The 15,960-nt window shown below is 35.7% G+C and overlaps 1 protein-coding gene across 2 annotated transcripts in view; it reads left to right on the top strand.

Annotated features, from left to right (window-relative positions):
* Positions 1–15,960, top strand: part of LOC136029180 (ATP-binding cassette subfamily G member 4-like) — a 90,062-nt gene that overhangs the window by 59,264 nt on the left and 14,838 nt on the right. Inside the window, exons 8-11 of one of the 2 annotated variants that reach the window (XM_065707298.1) lie at positions 2,344–2,582; positions 6,666–6,809; positions 10,938–11,086; positions 13,139–13,307. In XM_065707298.1, coding sequence (XP_065563370.1) covers positions 2,344–2,582; positions 6,666–6,809; positions 10,938–11,086; positions 13,139–13,307 — 701 coding nt within the window. The remainder of the gene's footprint in view (positions 1–2,343; positions 2,583–6,665; positions 6,810–10,937; positions 11,087–13,138; positions 13,308–15,960) is intronic. The other variant, XM_065707299.1, reaches the window with a different exon arrangement.

Genomic DNA, 15,960 nt, shown 5'->3' with positions numbered 1-15,960 from the left:
GAAATAATAGAAAAAAAGCAGTTTTTTTTCATCTTGAGACCAAAAGATAGAAGGGAATAAGTCATGGGTTTAAGACAACATAATTGCCTTTTTCCCATGTTATTTAACCATTTGGCCTTTTAAACATGAAGGTGCATCTAAGTTCTTCTTCATGTTTTGTATCTAAATAATTTATTTTCTTGACTTTACTTAACTTGAGTCCCATCCGTCCTCGAAGTTAGTTTTGGGACATATCCTTTCATTTATCTTTTGACCTAGCTCCAAAATGAACATATCCTTTGCCAGACCAAGAAGGTACGTGATGTTAAGGGACGAGAAATTATCTTACCATATTTTGTGGGACGCTCTCTAGGGCGAGAACCATGTACACGGCCTTCAAATCCTATATTCTTGAGACTTGGGTTTTCCATGCGTTTGATGTGTTTCAACAATCTAATGTGTTTTAGTTTTATTCTGTCGACGATAGTATGTTTGACCTTGTGACTTCGGAGAAGCTTGGTTTTGCAGACTCTATCGTTGCAAGTGATGGAAACAATACGTCGTTAAGTAATTTCGTTTCAAAGGTGGCGACTGGTCATCTATTTTGAAAGTCCAAGTTTGATAGGTATAAATAGCGATAGCCATAGTTTATGAGTTGAATAGCCACACTTTAAGGGTCGCTGATAAGTTCTTGTTCCTCAGAAAGGTATCCAAGTTTTAAAACTGGAGTTTGCAAATGCCAGACAGTCTCTTGATGTTTATGGAGTGGCTACTGTCGACGATGAGTAAGCTACCGAAATAGATAAATTCCCCGACCGATTCTAAATTATCACCATCAAGCTGACGGCTTGGATTTACTTGGGAGTCAGGTTTACGACAGCAGCACACGGCTTTTGTTTTCGAGGTGTTGACGGTTATCCTAAAAAGGTTTGTCGTCGTATAAAAATTGTTGATTTGAGATTGGAGGTCGAGGAGGGAATTTGTGGTTAAATCGATATAATCGGCGTAAGTTAGTTTGTTAATTGGCAGCCTCCCTCAAAGGGTATCAGACAGGCAAGGTAAGGACTGCAATTAAAAAGAGATTGAAGAGCTCTGGCGATAGCAAGCAACCTTGTAAAGCACCGACCAATGCTTCTAAGTTTTCGATAAGGCTTTGTAACGCGGCTTCTAAACTTCATGTACATGTCACTGCCCAAGGAAACCAAGATACTTGGAATGCAAAAGTAAGGAAGATTGTACCATAGACCTTCTGTCCAGATGACGTCGAACGTCTGTTTTGAATTCTGTGAAGAGGCAGTAAATACTACGGTCAGTTAGATATTTTCTGATGATCTGACGGGGTGTAAAAATCAGAGTAACCGTCGATCTGTCTGGTTGGGAACTCGCTTGGTATTATGAGATCAAGTTTGAGGATTCTGCTCGGGTGCGTCTAAACATGACTCTTATCAGTAAGACTAATTAGTTGGTAATTGTCACCAACCGCTCTCGAACCTTTCTCATGAACAAAGAATATCATGGATTAGCATTATGGTGAGGGGAGTAACCTACTTCCCAGGCAGCAGTGGTAATTTGTGACACAGATTGACGGGGGGATTGCAATTGTCTTTCAGAACATCTGGCTGTCTGTCATACCCAGGAGCTTTGTTTGTTTTTGTGGTGACATTTTTTGACACAGATTGACGGGGGGATTGCAATTGTCTTTCAGAAGTCCTGGCTGTCGATCAGACCCATGGCTTTGTTCGTTTTTGAATATCTGCTTGGTGCTTCGATTTCCGAGCAAGAAAGGTTGGACAGTGGTCTAGAGTAATTATGGGGAAACCGAATAATAGCTTTGCTTCTGAGAGGATGGTCTAGTTCAGTTTATTTTCAAAGTGTTTTTTTTCCATCTAGAGTGGATCTCATCTGTGGATTGTATCTGGTGGTCTTGTTCATCAATGAGGGAGACTGCCTTGGGGTCCTTCTTTTTAGCCAGCCCCCTCAGTTTCGAATAGATGAAGTTCGAGTCCACTTTCTTGAAAGCCGTTCCACACTGCTCACATTTTTAAATAGCGGTGAGGCGAGCATTGCGTATACAGGTCATTTGAGTTGCTTATATAGGTCTCTCCTTTCTATACCATGCTTGTTGGTGAAGCTCCGCTTTTCGTCGCACGGCTGAATGATTTTGTCTGTCTCGAATTTCTTTTCTAAATAAGATGTCTGATTAATAAACATACTTTCAAATATGTACCTGAAATAGAATATTTTTCAATGTGTGCTAAAAAACATTACCTTAGACTAAATGTTGATATAAAGGAATGTTAGGAAAAAAGGATTTATAGAGAAAAGTTCGAGTTTTCATTAATACTAGCATAATTACTCTTCTAGTGGTCTTGATAGCGCATCATGTATGCAATGTATTGCCCTATTGAAGGCGTTAGCATATGGAGGAAGAACAATTGTCTGCACTATTCACCAGCCGAGTGCACGGATTTTTGAACAGTTTGATCAACTGTACATGCTAGCTGATGGACAGTGCATTTACAAAGGAGTTACTTCGGGACTGGTTCCTTTTCTTGCTTCAGCTGGTCTTCACTGTCCCAGTTACCATAATCCGGCTGATTTTGGTTAGTTTTTTTTTATTCCATATTTAGATGCAAAATAAAATAGTGAAGTAATCGGTATTAATGTGGTATGAACTCCATAAAATAAAAGATCTAAAGCCAAACTGGCCAGCCATGACAAAATAAAGAAAAGAATGTGAAAGAAACAAATGGGCCTATGGCCAGTAAAGGAAGACAAAGAAAACAAAAATTTAAACGAATATTTCACCCGGATAAAACAAGGCTTCAGCGCATGATAGAAAAAGAAAGAAAAAAACAAACTAGAATCTAAAACTAAAATAATATAAATAAAAATACAAATAAAATTAAAACACACTAACTAATATATATATATATATATATATATATATATATATATATATATATATATATATATATATATATATATATATATATATATATATATATATATATATATATAAGTTGTCTGTGTGTGTGTGTCGAGTGACGTCATGTTTGTGTGTCAACTAACGTCATGTTTATCGACTGACGTCATTATAAGGATTGAGCTGTATGCGTCATGAAGTTGTTTGTCGACTGACGTCATGTTTGTCAACTTTACGAAATTACATACCGGGACACAAATGACGATAGGGACACAGGGAATATAAATGACGACCGGGAACCTCAAAGAGAAATTACAGACTGGGACAGCCGGATACAAATCACGACCGGGACACAGGGAATATAAATGACGACCGGGACACAGGGACACAACTACAAAGGGGACGCTGGGGGCAGAGGTGGGATATATAAATGACGACCGAGACACAGGGATTGTTCGAATAGAAATTACAGGCCGGGACACCGGGACACAAATGACGACCGGGACACCGGGACACAGGGAATATAAATGACGACCGGTACACTCAAAAAGAAATTGCAAACTGGGACACCGGGACACAAATGACGACCGGAACACAGGGAATATAAATGACGACCGGGACACAGGGACACATCATTAGAATAATGAGGTATAGATCTGAATACGGATTGTTTTTCCCATGGACAATTATATGTTGCATGTTCAAGAGTCAATAAACATGACAATCTATTTATATGCACAGACAATGGGACAGCGAAGAATGTTGTATATTTGCATGTTTTACGTAGTTAAAAACATATATAGATATATCTTATATGTTGCATGTTCAAGAGTCAGTAAACCTGACAATCTATTTATATGCACAGACAGTGGGACAGCGAAGAATGTTGTACATTTGCATGTTCTACGTAGTTGAAAACATGTATAGATATATCTATCTCTATTCACAGGTGGGACACAGGGACACAACTACAATGGCGCGTAACTAATATGGCGCGTAACGATTTACGCGCATGGGGGAATAACTCCAAGCTGAAGAGGAATAACTCCTGAAAAAAGTTATTAACTCCAAAAATACAAGTTTCAACACATGAAATCCATGACAAAATTTTATGGCTATCGGTTACGATTTTCCACTGTTGAATCTGTTGAAGGTTCAAGACCATTTCGCTATATGACTTACGCTAAACTTTTGTTAAAAGCTGATAGGAATAAACCAAACAAGGCCCAGTGCGTTTGATTGTTTGGTTTCCTGTATTGCTCTTACCTGATAACGAATATTCCCAGAGCCCTTTAGCAACGGCTGTAATATCTTAGCCCATGAGCGAAACACATTTTTAGTTCACAAAGGCGCTGAAAAACTTTAAATTACAACTAAACTGGACTTCATTACTTTTAAATTCACAAAAATGGAGTTGGCCTACATTGTGCTAAACCCTTCTTTTAAATCTAGAAAATAACATTCATAGTTCATTACCTAAAGTAAAGAGTGAGAAATCAATGCTAATATTAACTTACTATTGCGGTTGTATGATTTTTAGCTTTATTCTAGGATTTTTTTTTTGAATCTGAAGTTGTGTTATGTGAGAATTTTCATACAAATTTTTAATTCAGTTGCTGATGATTTTGTTTTTCTTATGGCATGAAACCACTATTCAATCAAATTGAACACAAGTCAAAGCCACGGTAGGGTCCAAAACAAAATCATCTTCAAGTGTGCTTGGATTGTAATGTCTTAGATATAGTGAAAGCTTTCTGCGTTAAATTCGTCAGTGTTTACTGTCTTGGTTACTGAAATAGCTTTAATGCTAGTTACATTGAATGATAGATCGCGTAAATAGGAAATCATTACGTATATGAAGCAAGGAAATCAATCTGTAAAGGCTATAAACTGAAATCCGATTAATTATTGCGTTACTAAAAGAACCTACATCATTATTTTTCAAACGAAAGCAAAGAGTGAGGTTAAACAACAGCAAAAAAACAAAAACAAAAAGAGTATTGAGAATATGAGCAGCCTCTAAAATATTAGCCAAAAATCTTGTCGGACGACAGGTAAGAAAAAAGCCTTAGCATATCCTCTTTTGTGAAGACAAGAAAAAAATGTTTAGTTCCTTTCCACCTAGTATAAATTATAAGTTCTCTTAGTCCCTTCCTCCCAAAAATAACTTCCTAAGAGTTTGGGCCCGACTCCCCTCCAGCCATCAAAAGTACAGGTAGACAAACCGAAATATAAAGTTTGTCACCTTTCATAAAACCTTGTTGCATGCAATCTTTATACTGTTAAGTTCTTGCTTGCCTTCAGGCATAAAGAGTGGAAAGGCTGTATATTCTGGTGATTATTAGAAACACATTGACCTATGATTGTTTTCAGGTAGTGACTCGCCCAGTTGCTACCAACAATATCAAGTAAACAGAGCATCATATGGATAATTGCTACTCGTTTTGATTTTTGAGGTTGCACTTTTGTGTCATTAGAATTTTTTTTCTTCTATGTAATCTCCGTCCGTGTTTAGAGCCATTTGCAGGAGCACTCTAAATATAATATTCTTCAATTCTCTACTCTTTACGCTAAAGGTAGCTTTTGTCGCAAATACCTTGAAAATAATAGTAACCCGTTAAAAATAAACAATCCCTGAAAGTTTTCTTTGGCAATGGAGATGGGAGTCAGAAATTCCAGTAGGATTTTTCATATCTTAATTCAGCATATCCTCAGGAGTTAGGATTTTTTGAAAAATCTTGTTTCTGGTGGACTTCCCTCCTTTTCTACACCAGAACATATGTGAGTAATTTGTTTTATCTTACTCAAATTATTTCGATAATGAGATTTGAGATATCACACCTTCAATATTGATGTTACACGGTTGGTACTTATATTCCTCCAAATGAAGGAAGAATATGAGAATCCCCCTCCTCCTCCTCTCTCAATTTCAGTGCGGAGGACTTTTCACGAAAAGTCCTAAAAGTTTGCTTTCAAAATGCATAATTTAAGGATTCAGGCACCCACCTTCCCTCAGAAGAAATCCCCACTATCTTCTTCCTCAAACAGCTAGTGTGCAGTTGAGCAACAGTGAATAGTGAGTATTTTTGTGTAAACGATTTATAATAAACTTCCATTTATATGGACTACAGGTTTGTCTGGGGCTGAACAGTATACCATATGAAAGAACGGTCTCTGAAGCTGTGATGCTATGTTGGTTGTTTTTTAATAATCCTAACCTAATCGACAAACACTAGTTGTTGATCAATAGCATAGTGTCCCTAAATTGTTGCTTCGCCAAAATTGCTGCTTCGTAACACAAAATGGCTGAAATCGGCACTTTTTGGTGGCGGGATCTCTTGTGGTAGTTGAAAACGGTATTAATATTTGTAATTTTCGTTTGAACCTTCCAACCCCGTTATTTTACGATTTCTGTTTTAAAATGCAATCATGATAAAAAAAAAAAAAACACACACATCCGTAACGATCATTTTCGAGAGAAATATAGTATAGTGGAAGGAAACTTCCAGGTACTTTTAAGATTTTTTAGTTATAGTAAGTCTATTTTAAGTCTTTGGTTATTCTGATTACCGTCTGTATTAATTTTTTTGAAGTTTTCTAAGTTATGGGTGATTTGAATTTCTCTTTTGATCCTGTGCTCACACTTTGTCTTCTTTTTTTATTTTTACTATCGCAATGCTGCAAATAACTTGGTTTGTTGTTTAAGAAGGGAATTAGCAAAGAATGAAAGATGTTTACTAATTTTATATTTATATTTTAGCTATGGAAGTGGCAATTGGAGAATATGGAGAAGTAGCTCATAAGCTCATCCTAGCAGTGGATTCTGGAATGTGTAACAAATATACTAAAATTTTGGATGAAAATGGAACTATAGAATCTGATGAAAAGGATCTTAAACTACCAGGTAGTCAAGACCGTATCTAGTGGAGGGTGGTTGGGGTTACAAGACTCGACCCCCTCCCCAACTGAAATTTTGTCTGACCCGTACAAACAAGTTGCAACAACGTATTCGTAAAGATTTTTTTTGTACGTAAACATTTTTACTATAAACATTTTATATGTTTTGTAAAGATGTTTTTTTTGTAAGAATACATGCTAGAATGCAGCTAAATAATACATGAAGCGGTTGTAGTAAAAAATTAACTTTTACGTAAATAAGCTTTTTGTGTATTATGTAATCTATGAGATTACTTCATTCAAAAAGTAATTTCAATTTCAATATCATTGAAATGAAAATTTTGAGTTTTCATTACAGATTATGGCAGAAAAGGGTTCAAAGTACAAAATTAGTTGTTTATAAAATATAAATGGCACACATTGTGCGTAGTCAGAAAACAGTGGACGTACTGATGCCACTTAGACATCAATATTGATTCATTGTATCTAGATACTTCAAGTCAACTATAATAAAACAAATAATAAAAATTTATAAGTGGAACTTTTTACTGAAACGTGAGGAGAGAGCAAGGCCTTTTATACCGCCACCCCAAAATTTAATCTCTCTTTCATTTTGCAATAGCAATCAGGATGTGTTAAATGCTTGGAATTATTAAGAGGAAATTTAAGCTGCTCATTTCATTGATCTTTCTCTCGAGACTTTTATCGTTGCAGTAATAGCTGCAATATAGCAAAGAACGAACGACGACTCATAGGAACCGAAAAAAAAAGGTTTTTTAAAAACTGTCAAGTGCGAAGATTTTGCTATATGAAGCTGATTCAGGAATGATAACTATTGTTTCGATGAATCTTAATGATAAAAGCCTGTTGCAAAAACACATTTATGGGAATTTCAAAAATAGTGTTGATTTAAAATGAAAACTTTACCGTTCAAATCGCCATTGTCGAAAACCCACACTGGAAAGTCATAGCCCCCCCACCTCGAACACAAGTAAATTTTTTTGCATCGATAACACTGATGGGCCTCTTTTACTGCTGTTTTTTCGTCATCACTAGAGGCGAACTGGAGCAAAGTAGAGAGCTGTTAAAGGGCTCATTTTAAGCAAGTTGCAATACCTATTGCCCTTTCTAGTTAACAAAAGGTAGTCGTGGTATCTCTAGGTTGTAGCGGCATCTGCAACCTAGTAAAGTATGTACCACATTTCATAGTAACCCAAAATTACTTATTTTGAAAACGAATTGGATCGAAATAAAAGCAAGTCATTGTATTTGCCATGACCGAAATCCCACCGAGGAAATTAAAGTCCGGTAAGACTGAGAGGTCAAGTCAGTGAGGGAAGCTACTAACAATGTTAAGAGATCTGCGAGGTTTTATCAAATATACTTTAAAAGGAATTCTCGGGTAACAGTGATGACAGTGCAGTTCGTTCTTTTCGAGTTCCTGCTGCGAAAAAGTCGAAGGCTTTTTTGTGTATAATATAACAGAAAAGGCTACTTTTCAATCATGGTAACAATTGAAGTGCCTTCATAGAAAAAGAATGAAGCAATATAAAAAAATTATATTGTCATATATTGTCAATTATATATACTCATATTCTATTCTGTTTGTTATTAAAGATTTCTGGAGTTATATAAGAAAACGAAAGATACTGATACAATACAAAAAAGTCCCGTTTAGGGCCTTTACACCTCTTAAAATAAAGCTACCTTGCCTTCAAAAGGATCAATAGTCGCAATAAGGTGGATTGATCTGTGCTTTTGAATACGGGGGTCGAGGTTCACTCCTAGCTGCTAATTGGCTGTGTGACAGGTTTACTACCTGGCCCTGGGAAAAGGAACGGACAACTAAAACTTTGACAGATGTTGACGCTTTTGTGTATCATCAATGGCTCTAGAGGATCTTTATCCTTTTTCTGATTCTCCAAATGTTTCTAAAATTCTGGAAGGAGGACTGGCCTCCCAACTCTAGTATTTAAACAAATCTTCCCTTAAATTCACAGTTTCGATAAACCTAAAGTGAAAATGTCCGAGTCCATCCAAAACAGAGAGTTTAAAGCTTGAAACTAACAAAATTAGCTTATAGACTATGTCAAACTGAGCTGAATGAAGTAATCAAACTTCATACGAAGTTGAGTGTGAAGCTTTTAACTTTTTTGTTTTCTATGGGTTCGAACAAAAACTTGTTCGAATCCATGACGAAAGGACTGTCGAAAATAACGTCGTTTAAAAGAGTAAAACTTAACCTAAATTTATAGTAACAGCGTTGCCACCCCTCAAATCCTCCAAAAAGCTAAAATATCACTTATGCCTTCTTGAAAACTGAACGAATAGTTTAAATTGAAATTTATATAAGTGGCAAATTATGTTTATTTAAATTCTTTATGGAAGGGAATGGGACAATTAAAGTGACGGCCACCTCCAAACATTGCAGCCTTGACATAATGTACGTGCCTCTTACGCTTTAAATGAATCTGAGCAGTTTCAGGCAAAGGTCCTAGGAGGGGTGTACTTTAATAGGGCTTCAGCTTTCAAGGGAGCGATGCCTCCACCATTTGTGTAGTAAGTAAAATACAACGGCGTTCCACTTAAGCATTATTAGTAATATTTACCTTATGCATGTTAATCTCCAAAAATGAAGCATCTCTTCTTTACAAATGTGTTCTTTACTTGGTTCTAGGTAAGAAAAAGTGTTCTATTCACTCTTCATTACTTGCTCTCGAGGCTATGCTCTATATAAACTCTTATTAAATGGAAAAAAATTCCTCTTACTTTGTATTTTCGTGTTGTTTGATTGTTTTTTTTTATTGCGAATAGAACTTTTATTCCGGCATTTTGCAGTAGCTCATAGTTTTCACCATCATATCGACGCAGTTGCAGCCTAGCTTATATCTCAGTTAAAATCATGGCAAAAAAGATTTGAAGTGGGCTAAGGACCCGTTCGAGTTTTCCAATGATGTAGATTGGAAACGAACGATCACCATGTGCTTTAAATCACGCTAATTGAAAATCGTTGTATTCTTCTAATTCCACCAAAGTGTTACCTGCCTGCCTGCCTAACTGCTAGAAAAGTCTGCTAATAATGGAAGACCAACTGTGGCTCGGAATTTTGCAGGGTCGTTTTGCACCGATTCAGTGGTCAGCTAGGACTTAACTCGCCCTTGCGCTGAATAAAAACTCTGCTCATTTTTCAGCGTTTCACTGCAATTCTGCATCTAGAACCTTATACTGTCCTTGGCAAGGTCAGGACTTAGTTGGAATTTGCTGTGAATCAAGACTTGCCCGTTTTCGTGCCCGCTTCTAAATTGAGTGAGGAATTCACTTGTTTTCAAAATGAGTTGAAAGTTGCCTGTTTTTTATTCATTTTATTTTTTTAGATCGGTCCACAGCTTGTACTTAGCTTGTTGTGACACTGTGATTAAGATTTGTTGCATGATTCTAGTTTAGGTACAATATGTCTCACTTTTTTCAAAATAATTGGCAGCGGGGAAGTACGTATTGATTGGCCAAGTTTCGAATTGTATCTAAAATCATCCAGATTTAATTTCTTTTTGTGTGATTCTGGTTACATATAATAATAATAATAACAATAAACTATAATAATAATTAACGAACGGATCTTTTATATAATGTGTGTTGTTTACTCTTCTGACTGTGGAGGTCATGTTAGCCTTCAAGGTGCATTTGTTGGATCTTTGATCTCTTTGAGCCAAATGGACGTCTTGAAATGTTTCCCTAACACCATGGGATGCACCTGGAACGCACATGGCATAAGAGAGAGGGTGGTTGCCCACGATCACTTTTACATATAAAAGAGTATTGGACCTCCGCTTTGTCAATCTTATTAGCCCCCTCAAATCTTTGTAGGTTTATCGGTTTCTTATGAAGCAGCCCAGAAAAAAAAATACACGGAAGAAACCTGGCTCTCTGTTTAATCAACATTACAACGCTGAATATGACTGCCCACAAATTTACTTAGGTGCTTCTTAGCATTTCACAACTTGACGGCAATAGAAGTGATTTTTTTTTCACTAGCGCTGAATATGACTGCCCACAAATTTACTTAGGTGCTTCTTAGCTTCTCACAACTTGAAGGCAATATAAGTGATTTTTTTTTACTCCAAGTCTTGTTTTTTAGCTGAACAGTCTCCATCCACCACAGTGAAGTTAAATTTGTTAGATTCAGAAGAGTATATTGACTATGGAGGAGATACCTTTCCCACATCTGGCTGGAACCAATTTGTCTTACTTTTTCATAGAAGCTTTATATGCATTTTACGAGACCAGGTACACTTGTTACTTTAAATTTCAAAATTGTAAAAACAAACCTTCAGAAGAAAAAATCAAGTCTTCCAAATAAAAGTAGTAAAAAAAACCATGGACAGGAAGGGGTTACCGCCTCCCTCAGCCCCCACTAATTAATGCGAAAATGCTACTTTTGTTCGACAGAGAACAATACGCATCTAATAGTTTCTTTGAAAACCTATAAATTATCTCTGTTATTTTTATAAAGCATTCAAAGGTACCAATTGATCGGTAATTTACTACTTGTAATTTTTTAGTAACATAGGGGCTAGGGACAGTTCAAAATTACCATTTGTTGAAGACTGTCATTCCCCGTCCTATACAAAATAATTTATATCTAATTAAAATTTTGATGCTGCTTTGATTGTTACTTATTCTTTTGTGTTCGGGCAAAACTAAATATAGAATTTTGTTTTTGATAGTATTGTCGGTATCCAGTAAGATTTAGGTTGCTTGTCCTCGATGCTTCGTGGGTTTTAAGTGGAGTGCCATTCAAGCTCTTTGCACTAAGTTTAAAAGCTTTTTAGTTTCTATACATAAGAAAATAGAATTTTCTTCGCTAAAGAGAGAAGCTAAAGCAAAGCATTTATTTTCTCCCTCTTCAGTTTTAGTTTTGATTAATACAACCATGTAATTATTAATAGTCCATATAATTTAATATAACAAAAAGAAAAAATAATTGAATGATCATTTTTTAATTTTTGGCTTATGCTGCCCATGCTACTACTACTGTGAAGTGTCAACAATTTTAAACCACGGAAATCTTACTTAATTTGTTTGCAGTAATTTTTGTTTCTTTACATAGGTTATTTCTTGTGTTGCCTGCTACACAAAAAGTAATGTATACCAAGGTTTTAACTATTTTACTAATATGAAAGAATGATGTTCGAATATGAAATTCAATTATTTTATTATAATGAAGGATTCTGAAAAAATGAAAAGGGAGTTTTTCCTTCATGTACGTTTTAGTCTTTTTGAAAAATGTCAGTAAGCTACAAAGGAGATGCATATTTATAACCATTTACATCCACATTAGAAAAAAGTAATGATGTCAAAAGAAAGAGAAGAAATGATTAATTAAGCTCATTAGTTTTTTTTAATTAGATTTGTCTTTGCTTTGAATAAAGCCTGGAGCATATATCGCTCGAAAAAGTTTTGTTTTAAAAGTTTAACCAGTTATACATGGTGGTATACTGGTGATTAATGTACAATACACGACGGTGAACGCTTTCATTCAGCCTTATTGATATTTTGTATGATTTACATTCTGAACCAGAGTTTTTAATTTAGTAAAACCCCTTGTAGTCCAGGTTGCAGTGGGAGCTTGCAACCTATTAAGAGACGATCACGTCCAGTACTAAGAAATAAAGTAGCCCATAACTTCTAAAAATAGAGTCTGATTGATATACAAAGTATACTATTAGAATCATCTTGTCTGTAACCATGTAGGAAAATTAAAGTTACTTTGCTTGAATAAGGAAGAAAATGCATTGGCTTGAAAAACAAGAAAAGTTGTTTGGACTTCGATATTCTGCATTGAGGGTATATTTTTTCCGTTTTTTTTTCTCCGCAGCTAGTGGGGTAATGGAACATCATAGAAAGTAGTTTAATGGCTCATTTTAAAGAGAATTAATAACTAAAAGGAAGTTTGTCTGTTATGTAGAAGCCAATTTGGAGAATGCAAGTATGCGCAAAGGGCAATGCTAGATTAAAAAGAAAGAAAGAAAAAACTACAACAAAGTGAAGGAAGCAGTTGAATCAAGGACAATATTTTTTTTAGTTAAATTTGCATTAGCCTTGTCTAACGCTTAAATAAGCCAAAAAAGATTTTCTCCCATGTAAATAAATTAACTATTTAGCCTTGTTAGTTCTAACTGGTATGTACTATTAGATTTGGCGTAACAGATACAAATTTGCAGATTTTGAGGTCTTAATTTTTTTTTTAATTGTATAAATAAAAGTACTTAAAAAAATTATTAGCGAAAAATTAGAGGGGGTATACCCAATCAGCCTACACATTTATTCATACTTCAGGTGCTGACTCGGCTTCGGTTGTCCTCATATCTCCTAGTAGGCCTACTTATAGGCCTACTGTATTTTCAAATTGGCAATGAAGGCTCGAAGGTCCTTTCAAATACCGGCTCATTATTTTTTTCACAGCTTTTCCTAATGTTCAATGCCATGATGCCGACTCTGCTTACCTGTAAGTAAATATATTTTTTTTTCATTTTTTTTGGCACATGTAGATTTAGTATTAAATGTGGTAATTGACTTAGTGGTAATGTTGACTTATCTATTTTAGCTGAATATTTTTTTTGCCAAAATGACACAAAGAGATCCAAAATGGAGGAACGCACACACACACACATACACAAAATATATGTGTATCCAAAGCCGAAAGATAAAAAGACTTTTAAAGTCCTTGGGATTCAAAATTGTTTGACCTAAATATAATGTGTGATCCAAACTTCAATGCTAATCTATAAAAATTCGTATCTATACTTATCAATGATTATCTATAAAATTCATTGATAAAATTCCGTTTGAAATTAGTTATTTGCATAATTTGGGTTTGTTTCTCTGAAATACTTGTAAAAATACAAAATATTTTTGACCAAATTATTTGTAACATCTTGAGGCTACCTTTCTGAAGATTGTTCTATAATACCTAATTCACACGAATGGAAAAAACCACTGGTTTTCATAAAAACCAGAAAAAAACTAATTTGTTCTAGAAAAAATAATGTTTTTGGTTTTTATCTAGCCTACAAAAGAATAGCCTGATTATTTTTAAGAAAGAATGCACGTAATTATGCTGTTTTGAACCATAAGAAATATTGAGAACTAAGGGAAATGCATAGTATGTAGTTTTTGAACAAAGGAAAATGTACAACAGTGATATTTAACAGAAGTGAATGTAAAAATATTTCATGTGAATAAGTCTTGGGCTTTTTCTTTTAGTTTTTCAATTGCAAATCTCATGCGTGTGAATTGGGCATAAATCTTTCAGTATTGTTGTTATTGAGTTGACCTTCGAAGGAATCAACCTCTCAGATGCGCACGATCCTCTTTTGTCAACTTAGCTTTATGTTAAGCCACGTCAATTTTAAATCACATAAACAAATTTGGGCACAACTTTTTAGTAATTTTTATTCAGATGCTAGCTTTTAAGTTGTCATAACAGTCGGGAAAAGATGTGCACCGAGATGTGCATGCTTGCATTTCTTCCTTGATAGACTAACTTATGCTGGTCCATATGTTACAACACTATCCCGAAGTTTGAATATAAGATAACCAAAGAAAAATGTAAAATCTAAATAAGATAAAAGAATTCTTCATATAAATAGTCAAAAAACTCACAGCATTTATTCTGGCCCACCTTGGGAACTTCATCTGCTTTAGAATTCATATCATTTTAGAGACACCAACACGTTTAATCACTAGATGTCTACACGGTTTTCTTAATATATCAAATTTCATACCCTTCATTAGAATATGTCTTACTGCATCATAATCACTAGAGATGTCACGAAAAGGGGGTCAGCCCTCCCCCTCTCATAAAAAAATTCATTCTGTATAGTTACAACACCTGATCTGATATCTAGTTCAGGTTCATCTAGTTCTAGTTCATTCTGTCGTACTTTATAATGATATAATATGAAAAAAACTTCGTTTTCTTAAAGAGTTAAAGAGGCTGCGTCCCAAAGTCGAACCTTAAAACGTACAGGAATTAGAAGAGGCAGTTGGGGGGCTGCCGCCCCCCAAACCCCCAGCTTTTAAAGACTCTTTTGTACAGGTTTTTTTTTGTGGGGGGACTTCATTGTTACTATTTACTAGTTTCGGCGCAATGGTTCTCCTGTCCTCTTGTGTTTAACATTTTTCGAAGTTATTCCATTATTCATTCATTTCAATTTTTTGTTAATTAAAAGAGGGCCTTTCCGAAGCCAAGAGCGGGGGGTTAGCAAAAAAACAAAAAACCTGTACAAAAGAGTCTTTAAAAGCTGGGGGTTTGGGGGGCGGCAGCCCCCCAACTGCCTCTTCTAATTCCTGTACGTTTTAAGGTTCGACTTTGGGACGCAGCCTCTTTAACTCTTTAAGAAAACGAAGTTTTTTTCATATTATTTCTGTACGTTTTTCTACAATCCATGGTGGATGTAATTTAATAATTCCTGTACTCCTCGTACAGGAATTAGGAGAGGAAACCCCCCCCCCCCCCCGCTTTTAAATCATTGTATAAAATAGAAAAAGAATAGATAGAATGACCGAAATGTTTCTTTTGCTCATAAGAAGCTAATATTCTGTTATCTCTCAAATGATAAGCTGTCCATGTGTTATCAAATTTTTTTTGATGTTGTGAAAAAAAACCGCCCGTAACGGACTTGAACCCTTGACCCGAGGATTAAAAGTCTCACGCTCTACCAACCGAGCTAATAACTTGCATGTGTGTAAATATAACTTCTCAATAGCTTTTAAAAATTTCAAATTAACATGGGCTCTTATGGAGAGAAATCCGTTAATTAAATAGCTAATGGGTGGTTTCTGGAAAACAGGGAAGGAGTTATCGGATCAAGCTGAAATTTCGCGGATAAGCTCCTGGGCCGTAGGGGACCTTAACTTGTGAATTTCAGCCCGATCGGACAACGTTAAAAGGGGTGGGGGGGGGGGTTGGAGGGTCGAAACTTTCGGGGGGTTAAGATTTTCCTACGAAACTTTCATGGGCACTTACTCGGAGAATTCCGCATCGAATGAGTCTTCGTACACCCAGATCCGATGTCGGATGTGACCTGTAGGCATCTAGGAAAAAAAAGTAAATGAATTTTAAGTGGCTATGCGTGGTTTCTGGAAAACAGGGAAGG

The sequence above is a fragment of the Artemia franciscana genome, chromosome 7 (genome assembly GCF_032884065.1).
Source record: "Artemia franciscana chromosome 7, ASM3288406v1, whole genome shotgun sequence".
NCBI classification, from domain to species: domain Eukaryota; kingdom Metazoa; phylum Arthropoda; class Branchiopoda; order Anostraca; family Artemiidae; genus Artemia; species Artemia franciscana.
This window is presented reverse-complemented; position numbering and strand designations above follow the sequence as displayed.